The sequence below is a fragment of the Camelus bactrianus genome, chromosome 20, assembly GCF_048773025.1.
Source record: "Camelus bactrianus isolate YW-2024 breed Bactrian camel chromosome 20, ASM4877302v1, whole genome shotgun sequence".
In the NCBI taxonomy this organism is placed as follows: domain Eukaryota; kingdom Metazoa; phylum Chordata; class Mammalia; order Artiodactyla; family Camelidae; genus Camelus; species Camelus bactrianus.
Window position 1 is genome coordinate 34,636,658 of NC_133558.1, and position 14,792 is coordinate 34,651,449.

Consider the following 14,792-nt stretch of genomic DNA (forward strand, 5'->3'; position numbering starts at 1 on the left):
TATTTAGAATAGACCTTTCACTATTTCTTTTAGCATGGGTTTAGTGTTGCTAAACTCCTGCAGCTTTTTTTTTGTCTGTGAAACTCTTTATTTCTCCTTCTATCCTAAAGGATAGCCTTGCTGGATAAAGTATCCTAGGCTGCATCTTTTTTTCATTCAGGGCTTTGAATATATCTTGCCACTCCCTTCTGGCCTGTAGTGTTTGTGTAGAGAAATCAGCTGAGAGCCTTATGGGGGTTCCCTTGTAACTTACTCTTTGCTTTTCTCTTGCTACCTTTAGAATCATTTCTTTATCCTTGACTCTGGCCATCTTGATTATGATATGTCGTGGTGTGGGTCTATTTGGGTTCTTCCTGTTTGGGACCCTCTGAGCTTCCTGTACTTGGATATCTGATTCCTTCTTTAAGTTTGGGAAGTTTTCAGTCATGATTTCTTCAAAAACCTTTTCAATCCCCTTTGATCTTTCTTCCCCTTCTGGGACCCCTATTATGCGAAGATTGGGATGCTTTGTATTATCCCATAGGTCCCTTATGCTATTTTCAGTATTTTTTATTTGCTTATCTTGTAGTTCTTCTGAATGGGTGCTTTCTGTTGCCCTGTCTTCTAGATCACTAATTCGTTCCTCTGCATTATCTAGTCGGCTTTGCCCAGCTATTAGATCATTCCTCATCTCTGTCAATGAGTTTACCCATTCTACTTGGCTCTTCTTTATAGCTTCAATTTCATTTTTGACATATTTTATATCTCTAAACACTGTCTCTTAATTCCTTCAGCAATTTGATCACTCTTTTGAAATCTTGATCTAGTAGGCTATCAATGTCTATTTCATTGATCTTTCTTTCAGAGGATTTCTCTTGTTCTTTCAATTGGGAAAGGTTTCTCTGCTTCTTCATCTTGCTCATACATCTCTGGCACTGTGGTTTATGGAGTATCAGTTGTCTATTTTGGTCCTTAAGGATTTTATCTATCTAATGCCTATTTAGGAATAGAACTTAGGAAAAAAAGAAAAAAAATGAGAGAGAGAGAGAATTTTAAAAGAAGGGAGAAAGAGGGTTTGAAAACAGTGTATAATGAATAATAGAAGAGGGAGTTGAAGCAGAGTATTAATCGGGTTGAGACGTCCTTTTAAAACCTTTAAAAAAAGAGGGGGGAATGAATAGATGTATTTGAAACCTGTGTCTAATCAATAACAGGACATCAAAACCCAAGAGAAATAGAAATGAATTAAGAAGTAAAAATTAAGAGAGTAATAGAAAATAGAACAGGTAAAAACAGATTTAAAAAAAAAAGGGGGGGGTTGTCGGTGTTCTCCTGGAGTCTGTGTGCTTTTAATGTGAAGTCTTTCTGTCTTCGTCCTGTTTTGGAAGCTCAGCTTGCTGTTTTCAGAGGCCCTCCGTTGGCGCTCTCTTCTGTGCTGTTCCCAGCACCTGTCGGCAAGCAGATCGCACCTCCTCCTAACACTGGGTCAGGTGCAGCTCTCCTCTGCTGTGGGCGGGCGGGTCGCTGCCCCTCTGGATGCCGCAGTCAGATGTTGCGGACTGGCCAGGTAGGAGGGCGGGTCGTGCCCCCTCCCAGCACCTCGGTCAGGGGCTGTGTTCCTGCCCGAAAGGCGGGGGGCCGCTCTCCCTCTACCTGTGCCCTGGTAGCTCTGCTGCTCTGTGCGGCTGCGCGCTCCGCCCTGGTCGGCGCTCCGCAGGTGGGCTCGGGGAAGATCGAGGGACAGCACTGTCCCTGCTCCGAGCCAAAACCCAGCTCCTTGTTTGTCTTTGTGGAGCAAGTTCTCTGAGGGACCAGGATGGAAGGATCCTATCTGCCCCGGGCTGCAGGCCAGTCTCAGTCTGGCCTTTGAGGCTGCTAAGCCCTTCGGTGCGGATGCAGGTTTCGCCCCCACCCCCGCCTGGGTGCTCAGCGCTGGGGGATATGGCGGCTGTGCCTGAGCCCCGCCTCTCTTCCCCCGAAAAGTTTCCGTCGGTTTTCAGAGATTGGGGTATGCACCCTTCCCCCGAGAGCACATCAACCTTGCTGTTTTATGGAGGGCCCAGGTTGTTCTGCCCTGTACACCCACAGCCACGGCGCGCAGCCCCTTGTAGTCCCCCAGGGCTGCCTCCGTGCAGCCACTTCCGTCCTCCTCCCAGCTTGTGCAGCCTGGCGCTGCCTGCCGCTGCCGTCCCGCGTCTCAGGCTGGGTGTCGGGGGGACGCTTTGTGCCCGTTTAACTTAGTTTTGTCAGTCAAGGGCTGCTCTGTACAGATCCAAGCCTCGGAGGCTCCCCCTCCGTCCTGCTGGCCTCTCAGTGGGAGAGGGGAGACCCAGTGAGCGAGCGCCAGTCCTCCTTTGCCGCTCCCTCCCCGCGGGACCCGTCCCGGGCTGCTTTGCCTTTTGTTCTTTCTTTTTTCCTTTTCTCCTACCAGAATTTTGGCGTCTTTATCTTTTGAAGAGGGCGATGTTCCGTCGGAGTTCCGCAGGTGCTCTGGTTGGCTGAGTGGGTCTGTAGATGTGGGTCTTGGTGTATTTGTGGGAGAGGGTGACCTGCGAGCGTCCTTCTACTCCGCCATCTTCAAAATTCCAGAGCCTTTTAAGTAGTGAAGATGAATAAAAGTTACATACTTTTTTATGACAGATGGAGTTAAAAGTATCAGGAATTCTGAAAGTTCCTTCTTTGTCGTAGATAATTGCAGGTTACCAGTGTGCGGTGAGTAACGTGGAAAGAAGGGTATCTGGCTCACCAACAGCCTTCCACTGAGCTCTCCAACCCAAGGCACGAGGTTCTAAAAGTCTGTTAATTATGCTTACCCTGGCTTTGCAAGAAAATATACAAATATATCAAAATAGGAGGTGTCATTAAAACTTTTTTAACAATCAGATCAAGAAGACAATAAGCATATATAGTGACACTTTTACCTCATCTTTTCCAATTTGGATCCCTTTTATTTCTCTCTCTTGCCTGATTGCTGTGGCTAGGATTTCCAAGACTGTGTTGAATAGGAGTGGTGATAGTGGGCAGCCTTGTCCTGTCCCAGATTTTAGTGGGGAGCTTTTGAGTTTTTCACCGTTGAGTACTATGCTGGCTGTAGGTTTGTCATATATAGCTTTTATCATGTTGAGATATGTTCCGTCTATACCCACTTTGGTGAGAGTTTTTATCATAAATGGGTGTTGAATTTTATCAAATGCTTTTTCTGCATCTTTTGAGATGATCGTGTGGTTTTTGTCGTTTCTCTTGTTGATGTGATGTATTACATTGATTGATTTGCATACGTTGAACCAGCCTTGTGTCCCTGGGATGAACCCCCACTTGGTCATGATGTATAATCTTTCTTATGTGTTGTTGTTGGATTCTGTTTGCTAATATTTTGGTAAGGGTTTTTGCATCTATGTTCATCAGTGATACTGGTCTGTAATTCTCTTTTTTGGTGGTGTCTTTGCCTGGTTTTGGTATTAGGGTGATGGTGGCTTCATAGAATGAGTTTGAGAGTATTCCCTCCTTTTCAATCTTCTGGAAGAGTTTGAGAAGGACTGGTATGAGTTCTTTGTATGTTTGGTAGAATTTCCCGGTGAAGCCGTCTGGTCCTGGACTTCTATTTGTAGGGAGGTTTTTTATCGCTAATTCGATTTCATTTCTAGTGATTGGTTTGTTCAAGTGGTCAGTTTCTTCTTGATTCAGTCGTGATGGACTGTATGTTTCCAGAAACTTGTCCATCTCCTCTAGGTTATCCAGTTTGGTTCCATACAGTTTTTCATAATATTCTTGTGTGATATTCTGTATTTCTATTTTGTTTGTTGTAATTTCTCAATTTTCCTTTCTTATTTTGCTTATTTGTGCTCCTTCTTTTTTGTTCTTTGTGAGTTTGGCCAGAGGTTTGTCGATTTTATTTACTTTTTCAAAAAACCAGCTTTTGGTTTGATTAATTTTTTTCTTTTTTTTTTTTTTAATTTCTGTTTCATTTATTTCCTCCCTGATCTTAATTATTTCCTTCCTTCTGCTGACTTTTGGGGTTTTTTGCTCTTCTTTTTCTAATTCTTTTAGCTGATAGGTTAGATTGTTTATTGGAGATTGTTCTTCTTTTTTGAGGAAGGCCTATATTACTGTAAACTTCCCTCTTAGCACTGCTTTTGCTGCGTCCCATAAATTTTGTGTGGTCATGTTTTCATTTTCAGGAGGAATTCTTAAAAATGTGATGGAGTCACGAGCTGTGACTGCCACTGCCTGTCACTTCCTGGGGTGATTCAGAGGGACCCAGTGGGGCTGGGCAGTAGACTGGGACTGGGGACCCTGGCTCTGCAGGGCTTTTGAGATGCATGATTGGTAAAACACCAGCCCTTCTTTTGGCAAATGAGGGGCTGGAATGTAAGACTTTCTATCTGCTGTGGCAGAATCTGAGCCTCCTTCCTTCTGCTCCCATCTTAGCAATGATCTGATAGGAGAATACCAGCCTCTCCGTCATGCCCCGTGTCCTCGGAGTCTGGGGCCAAGCTTTGTAGTTCCAGTGAGAAAGTACAGCACCTTTACCAGAACTGACTGGCGGCGTTATGATTCTAGGGAGACTAAGCTGCAGGGAGTCAGTCTTAAAAACTCAACACCCAGTTCTCATAATAAAACAATGTGACAGATTGGATTTATTCTAAAAATGCAAGGTCGGCTCTACGTTTGAAAATCTGTTGATTCCCCAGGCGAGCAGATCACCTTCACCATCACACTGACTGTCACCGCCTCCTGCCACAGGACTAGATCCGACTGTCCGAATAGCAGTGATCGCAGTGGAAGTGAAACTGTTATTTATGTGTTTAGGGTCTGCTGCCCCAAACAGAAAGTTTTCTCCATCATGGCAGGAATTGTATCCACGTTGTTAATTGTTATAATCTCTATATTTAGCAGTGCGCCTGGAACATGATGTATGTGGTCACTCATAATTTGTCGTGTGAATAAAGGAGCAGGAAGGTGAACTGAATGACTTGGCGCTTCCCCTGCCATCAATACAATACTCTGTCTCTATGAAAGGACATGTATTCTTTTCTTTTATAGTGACCCCTTCTAAGCATTAATTCTACTAAGATTAGGGACCTTAGGGATAGGACAGTTCAAGCTGAATACAGGAGAGAGACTTCCCAAAAACCATCTGGGCTGTTATTTATGGGTCCCGTCCACAGATGGAAATACACAGCCTTGTGCTCTGTTGGGAGCGTGGGGGAGTCCCTGCCCCTTGGCCAGAGCTGCACCTGCACCCACCCTGGTTCTCAGGAATGCCCAGCTGCTGTGTGTCAGTCTTCCTTGCCATCCTCATTCCTCTCTCTCTCTCGTTAGAGAGCTTCCCTCAGTGTGTGCTGGAAATCTCCGATCAAGAGGTGTTGGAATGGTTCACGGCCAAAGACTTCATTGTCGGGAAGCCGCTCACGATCCTCGGGAGAACTTTCTTCATTTATGATTGCGACCCATTCACCCGCCAGTATTACAGAGAGAAGTTTGGCATCTCCGATCTCCCGCGGATTGACGTGAGCAAGAAGGAACCGCCTCCTGTGAAGCAGGTAACTGGACACCAGTTCTCAGGGTATCGAGAACGTTCATCTTCTGATGTAGAAGTTTAAGGAAAGCGGGTAGGAAAGGCTCTTACGTGAGTACCTGGTAAAAACCGGACAGAGCAGGTGGAATAGAGCAGTTCACAAAAGAAACACAAATGGCTAACGAACATATGAAAAGACCCTCAACTGATAATTAAAGAAATAAAAATGAAAATAATGAGGTTGGGGATCTGTTTGATTTTAAAGGACCCGCAGTATCCAGTGTTTGCCCTGGAGTGATGAAAGGCATTTTTCACGTGCTGTTAATAATTGAGCCAATAAGAAAAGCTTTTCTGAAGGGCAGTTTGTCATCATTTTAATTTTTTTCAAAATAAAATGTTACATATCCCTTGACCCAGAAAATCTGGTTTGGGGATTGTGAAAAAGATGTGTACAAGGTTGTGTATTGTAGCATTAATTATAGAAAAGTGTGAGGACATTGGCAGAATAAATTAGAATATATCCATCTGTATAATTAGAAGGCTAGTTAAAAAAAGAGGGAGTTTATGCATATTAACATGAAAAAAATGTCACTAACATTTTTAAGAGTCTGTGTGTACATGACATGGCACTGTTTTTGTAACTTACCGTATGCAACATCTACTTGTAAATACGGAGAAGACCCGGGGGAGTGTGCCCCCAGACTGTCAGCAGCGGGATGGGGGAGCCGCAGGAGTGGGACGTGCCCAGGGACCTTTCTTCTGATACTCTTCATTTCTCTTTTTTTATACCAAGCCTTGTATTTTATAATTAAAAAATTTTTTTGATTTAAAAAAAAGACATCTTTTAAAATTCCAGACCCCTAAGACATTTCATTGTTTTTCTTGCCTATTCATCAAACCCTTTCACTTAAAAACTGATTAGGAGCAAAACAAAAACTGATTAACTGAAGAGGTTGGAGGATGGTGTCCTTTCATGGCAATATCGCTCTCCCGAAAATCACGCTAAACAGCAAACTTCAGTTCTGTGCACCACAGAAATCCACTCTGACCTGACAGGAAGTTCACGGTGTCTCTAATGCACCAAAATGGTAATCTCATAAACTTGAGCCCTCAGAGTGGCTCAGCCACATATTTTAGAGTTTCAAATGACAATTGCATATTTTAAAAGTTACCCATTATACAGCAGATTCAAGAAGCATCTGAAGTATTAGGACACAGTGTCATGGACCAAAAGCACTGGTTCTTATTATACCTGTTGGGGTCACGAGCAGCTCATCCATCCTCTTTGTCTGTTGCCCATTTAAAATAGCGTGTCAACACCTGCAGCCCATCTTTCTTTTGCCAGGGTATGTGTCAAATAATATCACAGGACCCCCTTTCAAAAGACAGCTCTGACTATAAGGATCGAATTGCTGAATCCTCCAGCCCAGGGCCTGCTGTGTCTCAGGCCGGCTCCAGCTGGAGATGTGCTGGGAGGGGAAGGAAGAAGGCGGGACCCGGGGAGCTCACCAGCCACTGTGCCAGGCTATAGATGCAGCACCTGAAGGATGAGGGGACTCGGGCGCCATGTGTGTTGTGTAATTAAGAAAGCCTGGGCCGAGACTGGTGGGCAGGTGGCAGGAACAGGAGTCTCCAGGACTGGTTCTGTCCATAGTCAGAGGAGTGGCTCTGCTGAGGACAGGACCCAGGCAGTAGCCTGGAGTATGAGAAGCACGGTGCCAGGACTGCAGGCCCGGGGGCTTGTGCTTAGAGAAGGTCTTCATTCCAAGCAGGGGAAACGAGTTCAGGAAAAATAGGTAGAAGCCTGTTGAAACATAAGAGGAATTTGAGAGGCAGGTGCTCAGAGGCTGACCTCCCTGTTTCAAAACCCCTTAACCTCTGCCCTGCCCGCTGCCCCCCCAGTCCCCAACCAGGCTGCTCTCATTGTATGTTGACGCTAGATTTCTCCATGAGCATTTCTGCCTACACCCAGGGTAACTCTGAGCCTAGCATGTGATGTCTCACCCAGGGGCCCTCTGTCTGTGGCAACTTGTATGTTCACTGAGTAGTGGTTTTGCATTTGGATCAAATTAGGTCACTGTCCATCCACTGGATCCACTAGTCATGTTCCAGCCCTGAAGATCACTTGCCCAGGAAGTGGGTGAAGGATCTGTGTTCTGAGAGGACTACACCTTGGATGAACAGAGTCCCTGGTTTTAAGTCCCTGGACCAGAGATCATCTAGGCTAATTTGTTAAGATTCCTGAATACAATATAGTAAAACATTTGGGGAAGGGGTGTACACACGAAGCACGGCCCGAGCAGAGTTTGCCAAGAAATCACAGCAGAAAGGAGTCAGAGGAATGGAACTCTGCCGCGGTCCACCTCGCATCCACGAGAGAGAGAAAGACAGCTTCTGAACGGGTTAAGTTTTCGGACAAACGGATCCTGGCATCCAGTAGTGATGCTTCAAGCCCTTCATGGAGCCCAAATGAGAGAGAGAAACTCATCTTGTACTTTCACGCCAGCTCACCAGCAACCTCTGCACCTGGAATTTAGTCCTTGAGTTTGCTCCTTCACTGGGGAAGGGGAGTCCCGTGCAGACAGGGGGTCTGAGTTCTCGGTGAAGTGCAGCTGTCATTTCTCTGAGGCAAAAATCAAGAAATAAAAATGTTAGAAATATGGAGGGGGAGAGGAAAAGAGTAGCATGAACCAAGTCCTGACACCCCCACGCAGCCCCGACTCCAGCACATAGATGCACAGTTTGGGGTGAACTGAGAAGACAGTTTCCAGATCTGCCAGGCTGAGACCCTCACCCCAGAAGAAAGAAGTCACAGACCCTGGGCTTCTCTGTGCGGGGAGGACCACAGGGGCGGGGTTGGGGCCAGGCTCTGCATTGGCGGTAAGTGGTCAGTGGACGTGAGCAGTAGTTTCAGTCCAGCCCCGAGGGCTACTGTTGTGGCATCGCCAGTCACTTCTGTGAGCAGTGATAATGGTGTAAAATCTATAAAGAGGAACAGAATATGTGCTGTGTTATTTCTTTCTGATTACATTTGTATACATAGAAATGGCTTTTAAATAAATGCTTTATAGATTTTTAAAAGAAATGTACAGTTACCTTGAGTGTAATTTTTGACACAAGTAGCAGCTGCTTTATTTCTTGCTTCCTGTTTCTTTAGGAATTACCTCCCTATAATGGTTACGGACTAGTTGAAGACTCTGCTCAGAATTGCTTTGCACTCATTCCAAAAGCTCCCAAAAAAGATGTTATGAAAATGCTGATGAATGACAACAAGGTGCTTCGTTATTTGGCTGCACTGGTAAGGACAATTTTTATTTCCTAAGATTTTGTTCTGTCTCAGCAGCGTGCACAGGTGTCCATTTTGTCGGTAAGCAGTAGAGTAACAGCCGTCAGAGTTTCGTGTTTGCTTAAACCACCGTCAGCCCCAGCCTCCAGGCTGGTGGCATAGTATTAAGTATGATGCCCCGAACCAAGACCCAGCTCAAGTCCTGTCTGCCCCCAAATCTTTCTTAGATCATTATTTCTCCCCACATCCCTCAAACTTTCACAGACCTTTTTGCTTTTCTTTAAGCAATTATGAAAGCCAGACTTACATTCAGATTATTTATGTATCTGTGTGTCTTTCCAGTGAACTGTGATTTCCTTGAGAGAAGGGACCATGTCTTACTAATTTTTATCATTAGTGATATGTAGTTTGATGCATTGTATATTCAGTAAATGTAATAAGTGGAATCATACCCAGTTAATAGATGTTAACTCTCAAAGTTGAGAGGTCAGTGGCTAAGAGTCTGAGTTTGGAAACAGACATAAATTCAAATCCTGAATATTCCACTCACTGGCTGAATTGCCTGAAGCAAATTACTGATAGGAATTCAAAGGGTAATGTCTTTAAAAATAGAAAAAAATGTGGAAATAGAAATGTAATCATTTTATTTAGAAATATAGACATAAATGGCAGAAATTGAAGTAAGTTACTCTAGTAGTAGGAATTAGGAGGGGGAGGAGTGGGTCAGGTGACTTTTCAAACTATATACATGCACTTGAAAAAACAAAAATGAGGACACATTTGACTACTATATATTTTTAATGTTGAAAGAAAGCTTTAAATAAAAGGGAGTACTCGCAAACTCTAGGCTGGCTGGAGCGTCCTGTACCGTAAGGGGTCTCATTAATGAGGGGTTTGCATTTTTGCCAAGTTCTTTGAGTTACAGTTAAAGTTTGAGAGGCTTGTTGAATAATGACGCAGGAAGACAGGGACCACGACTTTTTAGACTTTGTAGGCCCTCAGTAACTGTTGGTTGAATGGCTAAATGAATGCATTTATACACACTATCCATGGCAATATAGTGTTGTACTCGTTTTATGTTTCAACACATAAGAATCAGGCTGATTGGCTTGTCCCAGGTCTAAGTGCTGCTTAGGCAGAGTTCTGACTTTCAATCCAGCGTTCTTTTTTTTTTTTAATTTAAAGAGAATATGGGTATTATACAGTGTAAATAACTTTGGAAATATATCAGTACATTCAGTGTAAGCAGTTTTAATATTGCCATCTGATATGTAAGTGAGGCAGTAGGCAGGAGAGCATCACAGTTGTCTTCACTACAGAGAAGCAGTTATCAGAGCCCTCAGGAAGCTGACAGGAGGAGGCCCCAGAGGAAGGAAGTTGGAAAAAGAAATCTTATTGATAATCCTCAACGCAGCATTGTTTTGATCAAGAACCAATAAGTGGTCACTTCTGCAGCACAGACCCTTAAATTGGAAGGATACAGAGCAGGTTAGCGTGGCCCCTGGGCAAGGATGACACGCAGATTTGGGAAGCATTCCATATTTTTATTGCATAGAAAAAAAAAAAGAAACAGTAAATGCTTAGGCTATGAAAAGGGAGATGGACTCACACGAGATTGTAAACTATGTAATTGTAAGCTTACCTTCCCTACCTGAAAATCTGGGGGAAATTATTATGTAATTGATGATAAAAATTGTTACGAATAATGTTAAATATTGATAAATGAGGAGAAAGAATACATTTATGTTGACTGCAGTCTTCTATACTCACAAATGACCCAGGCAACTGTGACATGTCACCAAAGGTTGAGGAGTAGGTGGAGGAGTTCTCTTTCTAGCAACGCAGACGAGATAATTTGGACAGCCCTCTTGCTGAGGACAGCTAGAAAAACTGGTGTGTGTGTGTCTGCCTGGCTGCTGCTGCTGCTGCTGCTGCTGCTGCTGCTGCTGCTGCTGCTGCTGCTGGAGGGTGCGGAACAACTAATAAGACGCGAAGGCTCGCTGAGCAGGAATCGGGAATGCTGAAAACCAGAGAGGTGGGCCTGGCAGAAGGGGCCATTTTTCCGTGAGAATGTTTGCTGATTCTAGAAAGAGAACTGTGAAGGCAGACGTTGGAATCTGGGGCCTGTCAAGGGCAGAAGCACCTCTGTGCTGATGTCTGTGCATGACTAATGCTTGAAGGAAATACTGTCTGCCTTTGAATTATCTAATCCCTGAGTTAGCTCAGTTATGGAAATCAGATTAAGATGATTCTGGATTATTAATGCTCCCAGATGTCTGGCAGAAACAACTATCAGTTCTCTGAAGATAGCAGCATCCTTGGCTTCAAATTATTTCTATAAACAACCTAAGAAACACAGTGTATGGCAGTGATTCATAGAACAGTATTCATAGCACAGTGTCCAGACACAAGGCAAGACGACGTGAGGGAAATGAGCAGAAACAAGGGAAAGTAGAAATAGATCCACGGAGGCGTCAAATCCTGGTTTATCAGATGCAAACAAAGAAAAAAACTGTACTTACTATGTTTAAGGAGATAAAGATAAGATCGATACTTTCAGTAGAGAACTAGACACAAAAGATTTCAGTTCGGAAAAACTATCAGTGTAATAGAATGCAAGAAAAAATTAGATATAGAAAAGCATTTGATAAAATTCGTCTTTTATGGTTTTAAAACAAAACTCTTAGTAAACAGAGGGTAAAAGAAATTTCCCAGGAAGGCATCAAGAATTGGCAAGACACTCCGGAGAAGAAGACTGGTAGATTTGCTCAACGGAATATCACAGTATATTAAGACATCATGTAAAGTAATGAAGTCAGTATGGTATTGGTGCAAAGACAGATAATTAGACCAATGGAGTAGGACAGAGAGCCCAGAAACAGACCCTCACACACTTAGGGTGTATGATGAATCTGGCCCTGGTTGAGAGAGGAGGTCTTCTCAGTAAATATCAGAACAATGGCTTTCCATGTGGGAAAAAAGAAGAAAATCTGACCCTCACCTCACACCAAAAATAGAAATGATTTCTGGGGAGACTGAAGATTTAAATGTCAAAGGCCAGGCAGTCAAACGTCTTAATGATAACATAACCTTAACCATGTACTCGGGAAAGACTTCTTTAGCAGGACGCAAAAACCAGTCATTGCTTTAAGAATTAATAAATTTGACTACATTAAAATGGAGAATTTCTGTTCCTCAAAGGAAAAAAAAACAAACCACTATTAAGACACTTAAAAAAGAAAAAAAAGCAAAGTCAGACTGGGAGAAGATGTTACTACAAAAACCAACCAAGAACTTACATCCAGAATGTGTAAAGGACACTGTATAATTGGTTTTAAAAATAAGTTAGAAACTTGATTTACAGGCATTTCACAGAAGAGGGTATTCAGAAGGCCAGTAAGCATGTGAAAAGGTGCTCAGCCTCTTTCATGGTGGGGAGGTCCAGATTATAACCACGACGAACGGCCCCTCTTCACACACCAGGATGGTTAATGAGAACCATTGGTGAGAACATGGAACAGGGGGAAATCTCAGACGCCCAGTGACACCCTCCCTTTGGAAGAGAGGTTGGCGTAATCAAGTATCTTGATTCTGCCAAAAATGGTAAACTCTGTGCATCGGAGATAAGAAAATTCATAGCAGCATAATTTACGATAGCCAAAAATAGACCTAAATGTCCATCCATAGGAGACTGGATAAATAAATTATGGCATATTTATACAGTGATGTGAGTTCTGCTCAGCCATAAAAATTAATCAACTGCAGCTGCAGATAACAAGAATAAATCACAGAAACATGAGCTTGAATGTAAGAACCCAGACACCAAAGAATACATTCATATTATGTAGTTTCATATATATGAAGACTGAAAAAACACAGGCAAAACTAAAACTGTGTAGGGATGCCTGCTTTGTGGTAAAACTAAAGAAAATCATAAAACTTAACGAAAATGGCTTTTATGGTGGGAAAGGGATAGGATCCTGGTTGGGAGGGTGCTTTTTAGGTTGCGTTGCTGGTTCTGTCTCTTGACCTGGGTGGTGGTTATGTGGTTACTCACTAGATGAAAACTCTTTGAACTGTACTATTGGTTCCTTGCAGTTTTCTGTGTGTGTCATAGTTCGTAGTTAAAAAAAAAATGTTAATAGAACACCAGCAGAACCATTAGTAAAGAGGTAACGGGTGTCTTCCTACGGGCAAGAAAACAAGAAGTGAGATTCTGGTCGTGGTAATTTTCAAAGGCTTTTCCTGCCTGTTGTGAAGGTGAAGTAGAGGGCGGGTACACTTGGTTCACCGCAGAAGCTCTGGAGGACGAAGGAAAGGGTGCCTGAAAATGAGACGGCGGGATGTCAGAGGAAAAGATGGAAATTCAGGAAGTGAGCTGGAGGCATAATCAGAGACAAATGCAGTGGAGTTCCCTTGAGTCCAGGCACACCCTGGATGTGTGCTGAGGAAACAGCCACTGGTGCCTAACTGGAAATGTGCTGGGGAAATATCCGGGCTCAGGGTGGGGTGCTGACTTGCAGAAGCTCTGGAAGAGCGTAGGAAACGTGGTGTGAGCAGTGATCTCCAAAGCAGCGTGCAAATCCTTGTGAGGAGCATGCAGGACGGTAAAATCTATGGGATTTGTTAAGAAGAAATTACAGCCTCTGTTTATGATTTATTATGAGTGCGTTTATTTTATGGCCCCTGATAGTTTTATATGTACTTTGTATTGTACAAGACATATCTGTATAGAAGGACGTGTGTATTTAATTATTGATTTATTAATTCAGCAAACCTTACAGAACTCTGCTTTGGGCATGGGTCTAGGGCGAGAACGAGGCGCAACTCTCTGTCCTCATGGAGCTGATGTTCCAGTTGGGGACATCCTAGTCGATTAGCAAGTAGGTCATAAAATACATCAGGTAGTGTGACACGTGCTGTAAAAGGTAAAGCAAGGAGAATGAGGGACGGGGAGGGGCGCGTTCATTTCAGGGGCTCAGGGAAAGCCTCCCCGAGGAGGGCACAGCTGAGCAGAGCAGGGAGGGAAGCCGGGGCGGAGCTGAGGGTGGGGCCGGGGCCGGGCTGGGGCCAGCTCCGGGCTTGGCAACCAGGGCCACGAGGCCGGAGCGGGGGTGGTGGGAGCCGTCACCCAGGGTGCAGGTCACAGAGACTGTGAGTCACAAGCCTGGAGAGAATTTAAAAATAAAACCAACTAAAAGTTGACCTGCTTCTTACTGTCGTCATGTGCCCATAATTCTAAAGGACGTCAGTGATCCGATACCCATCTGCAAAGAGACAGCTGCTCCGTACAGTGGAATCTCAATGAATAAACATAGAAGAGGGCAGTAAAAAATTACCATGAAGCACACGCCACAGTGGTGCTTGTTGCTGACAGGACTCATCTGTGGATGCTCAAATTAGTGGGAAAACCTTTGGGGAGAAACAAGATTTTCATAGTTTCAAAGTGTCTCCCTCAACATAGTTACAACTGCAGAGGGAAAGATGGTAACTTTACAGGGAAGAAACCCACCAGGCATCTTCTTAACGAAGCAGTCAAGGTCAGCATCACCAATAGAAAGATGTGTTGACATCTTGAACTCCTTGATGTGCCCTGAGAAGGACATTAATATTTTTTTGTGTGTGGTATTTTTGCCAAAGATGCAAAAAATGAGATGCATGAGGGACAGTCAACAAAATAATTGACCAGTACTCCTCAAAAGTGTCAAGGTCATGAAAGACAAGGGCAGACTGAGGAACCTTCACAAATCGGATGAGACTGAAGAGAGAGAAACGAAGAACTAAGTGGAAGCAGGTGAAATGTGAGAGAGGACGCTTGTTTAAAGCGTTGTACCGCTGCTGCTCTTCCTGGGTTTGACCCGTGTCCTGTGGTTATGTGAGGTGTTAATTTTAGGGGAAGCTTGGTGAGGGCATGCGAAAATTCTCTATTATGCAACTTTTCTGTAAGTCTAATAAACTTAGAAATTCATAATAAAATGGCAAAACATTTTTTTATTGAGTTATAGTCAT

At 43.8% G+C, this 14,792-nt stretch overlaps 1 protein-coding gene and 1 non-coding gene across 2 annotated transcripts in view; both read left to right on the forward strand.

Moving 5' to 3' along the window:
• Positions 1 to 14,792, forward strand: part of EFHC1 (EF-hand domain containing 1) — a 55,006-nt gene that overhangs the window by 25,656 nt on the left and 14,558 nt on the right. Inside the window, exons 6-7 of the mRNA XM_074348909.1 lie at positions 5,302 to 5,522; positions 8,655 to 8,795. Of these exons, the coding sequence (XP_074205010.1) occupies positions 5,302 to 5,522; positions 8,655 to 8,795 (362 nt within the window). The remainder of the gene's footprint in view (positions 1 to 5,301; positions 5,523 to 8,654; positions 8,796 to 14,792) is intronic.
• LOC123613953 (U6 spliceosomal RNA) lies at positions 10,223 to 10,329 on the forward strand. Its single transcript, XR_006721393.1, has one exon. It is a non-coding gene; the product is annotated as a U6 spliceosomal RNA (small nuclear RNA).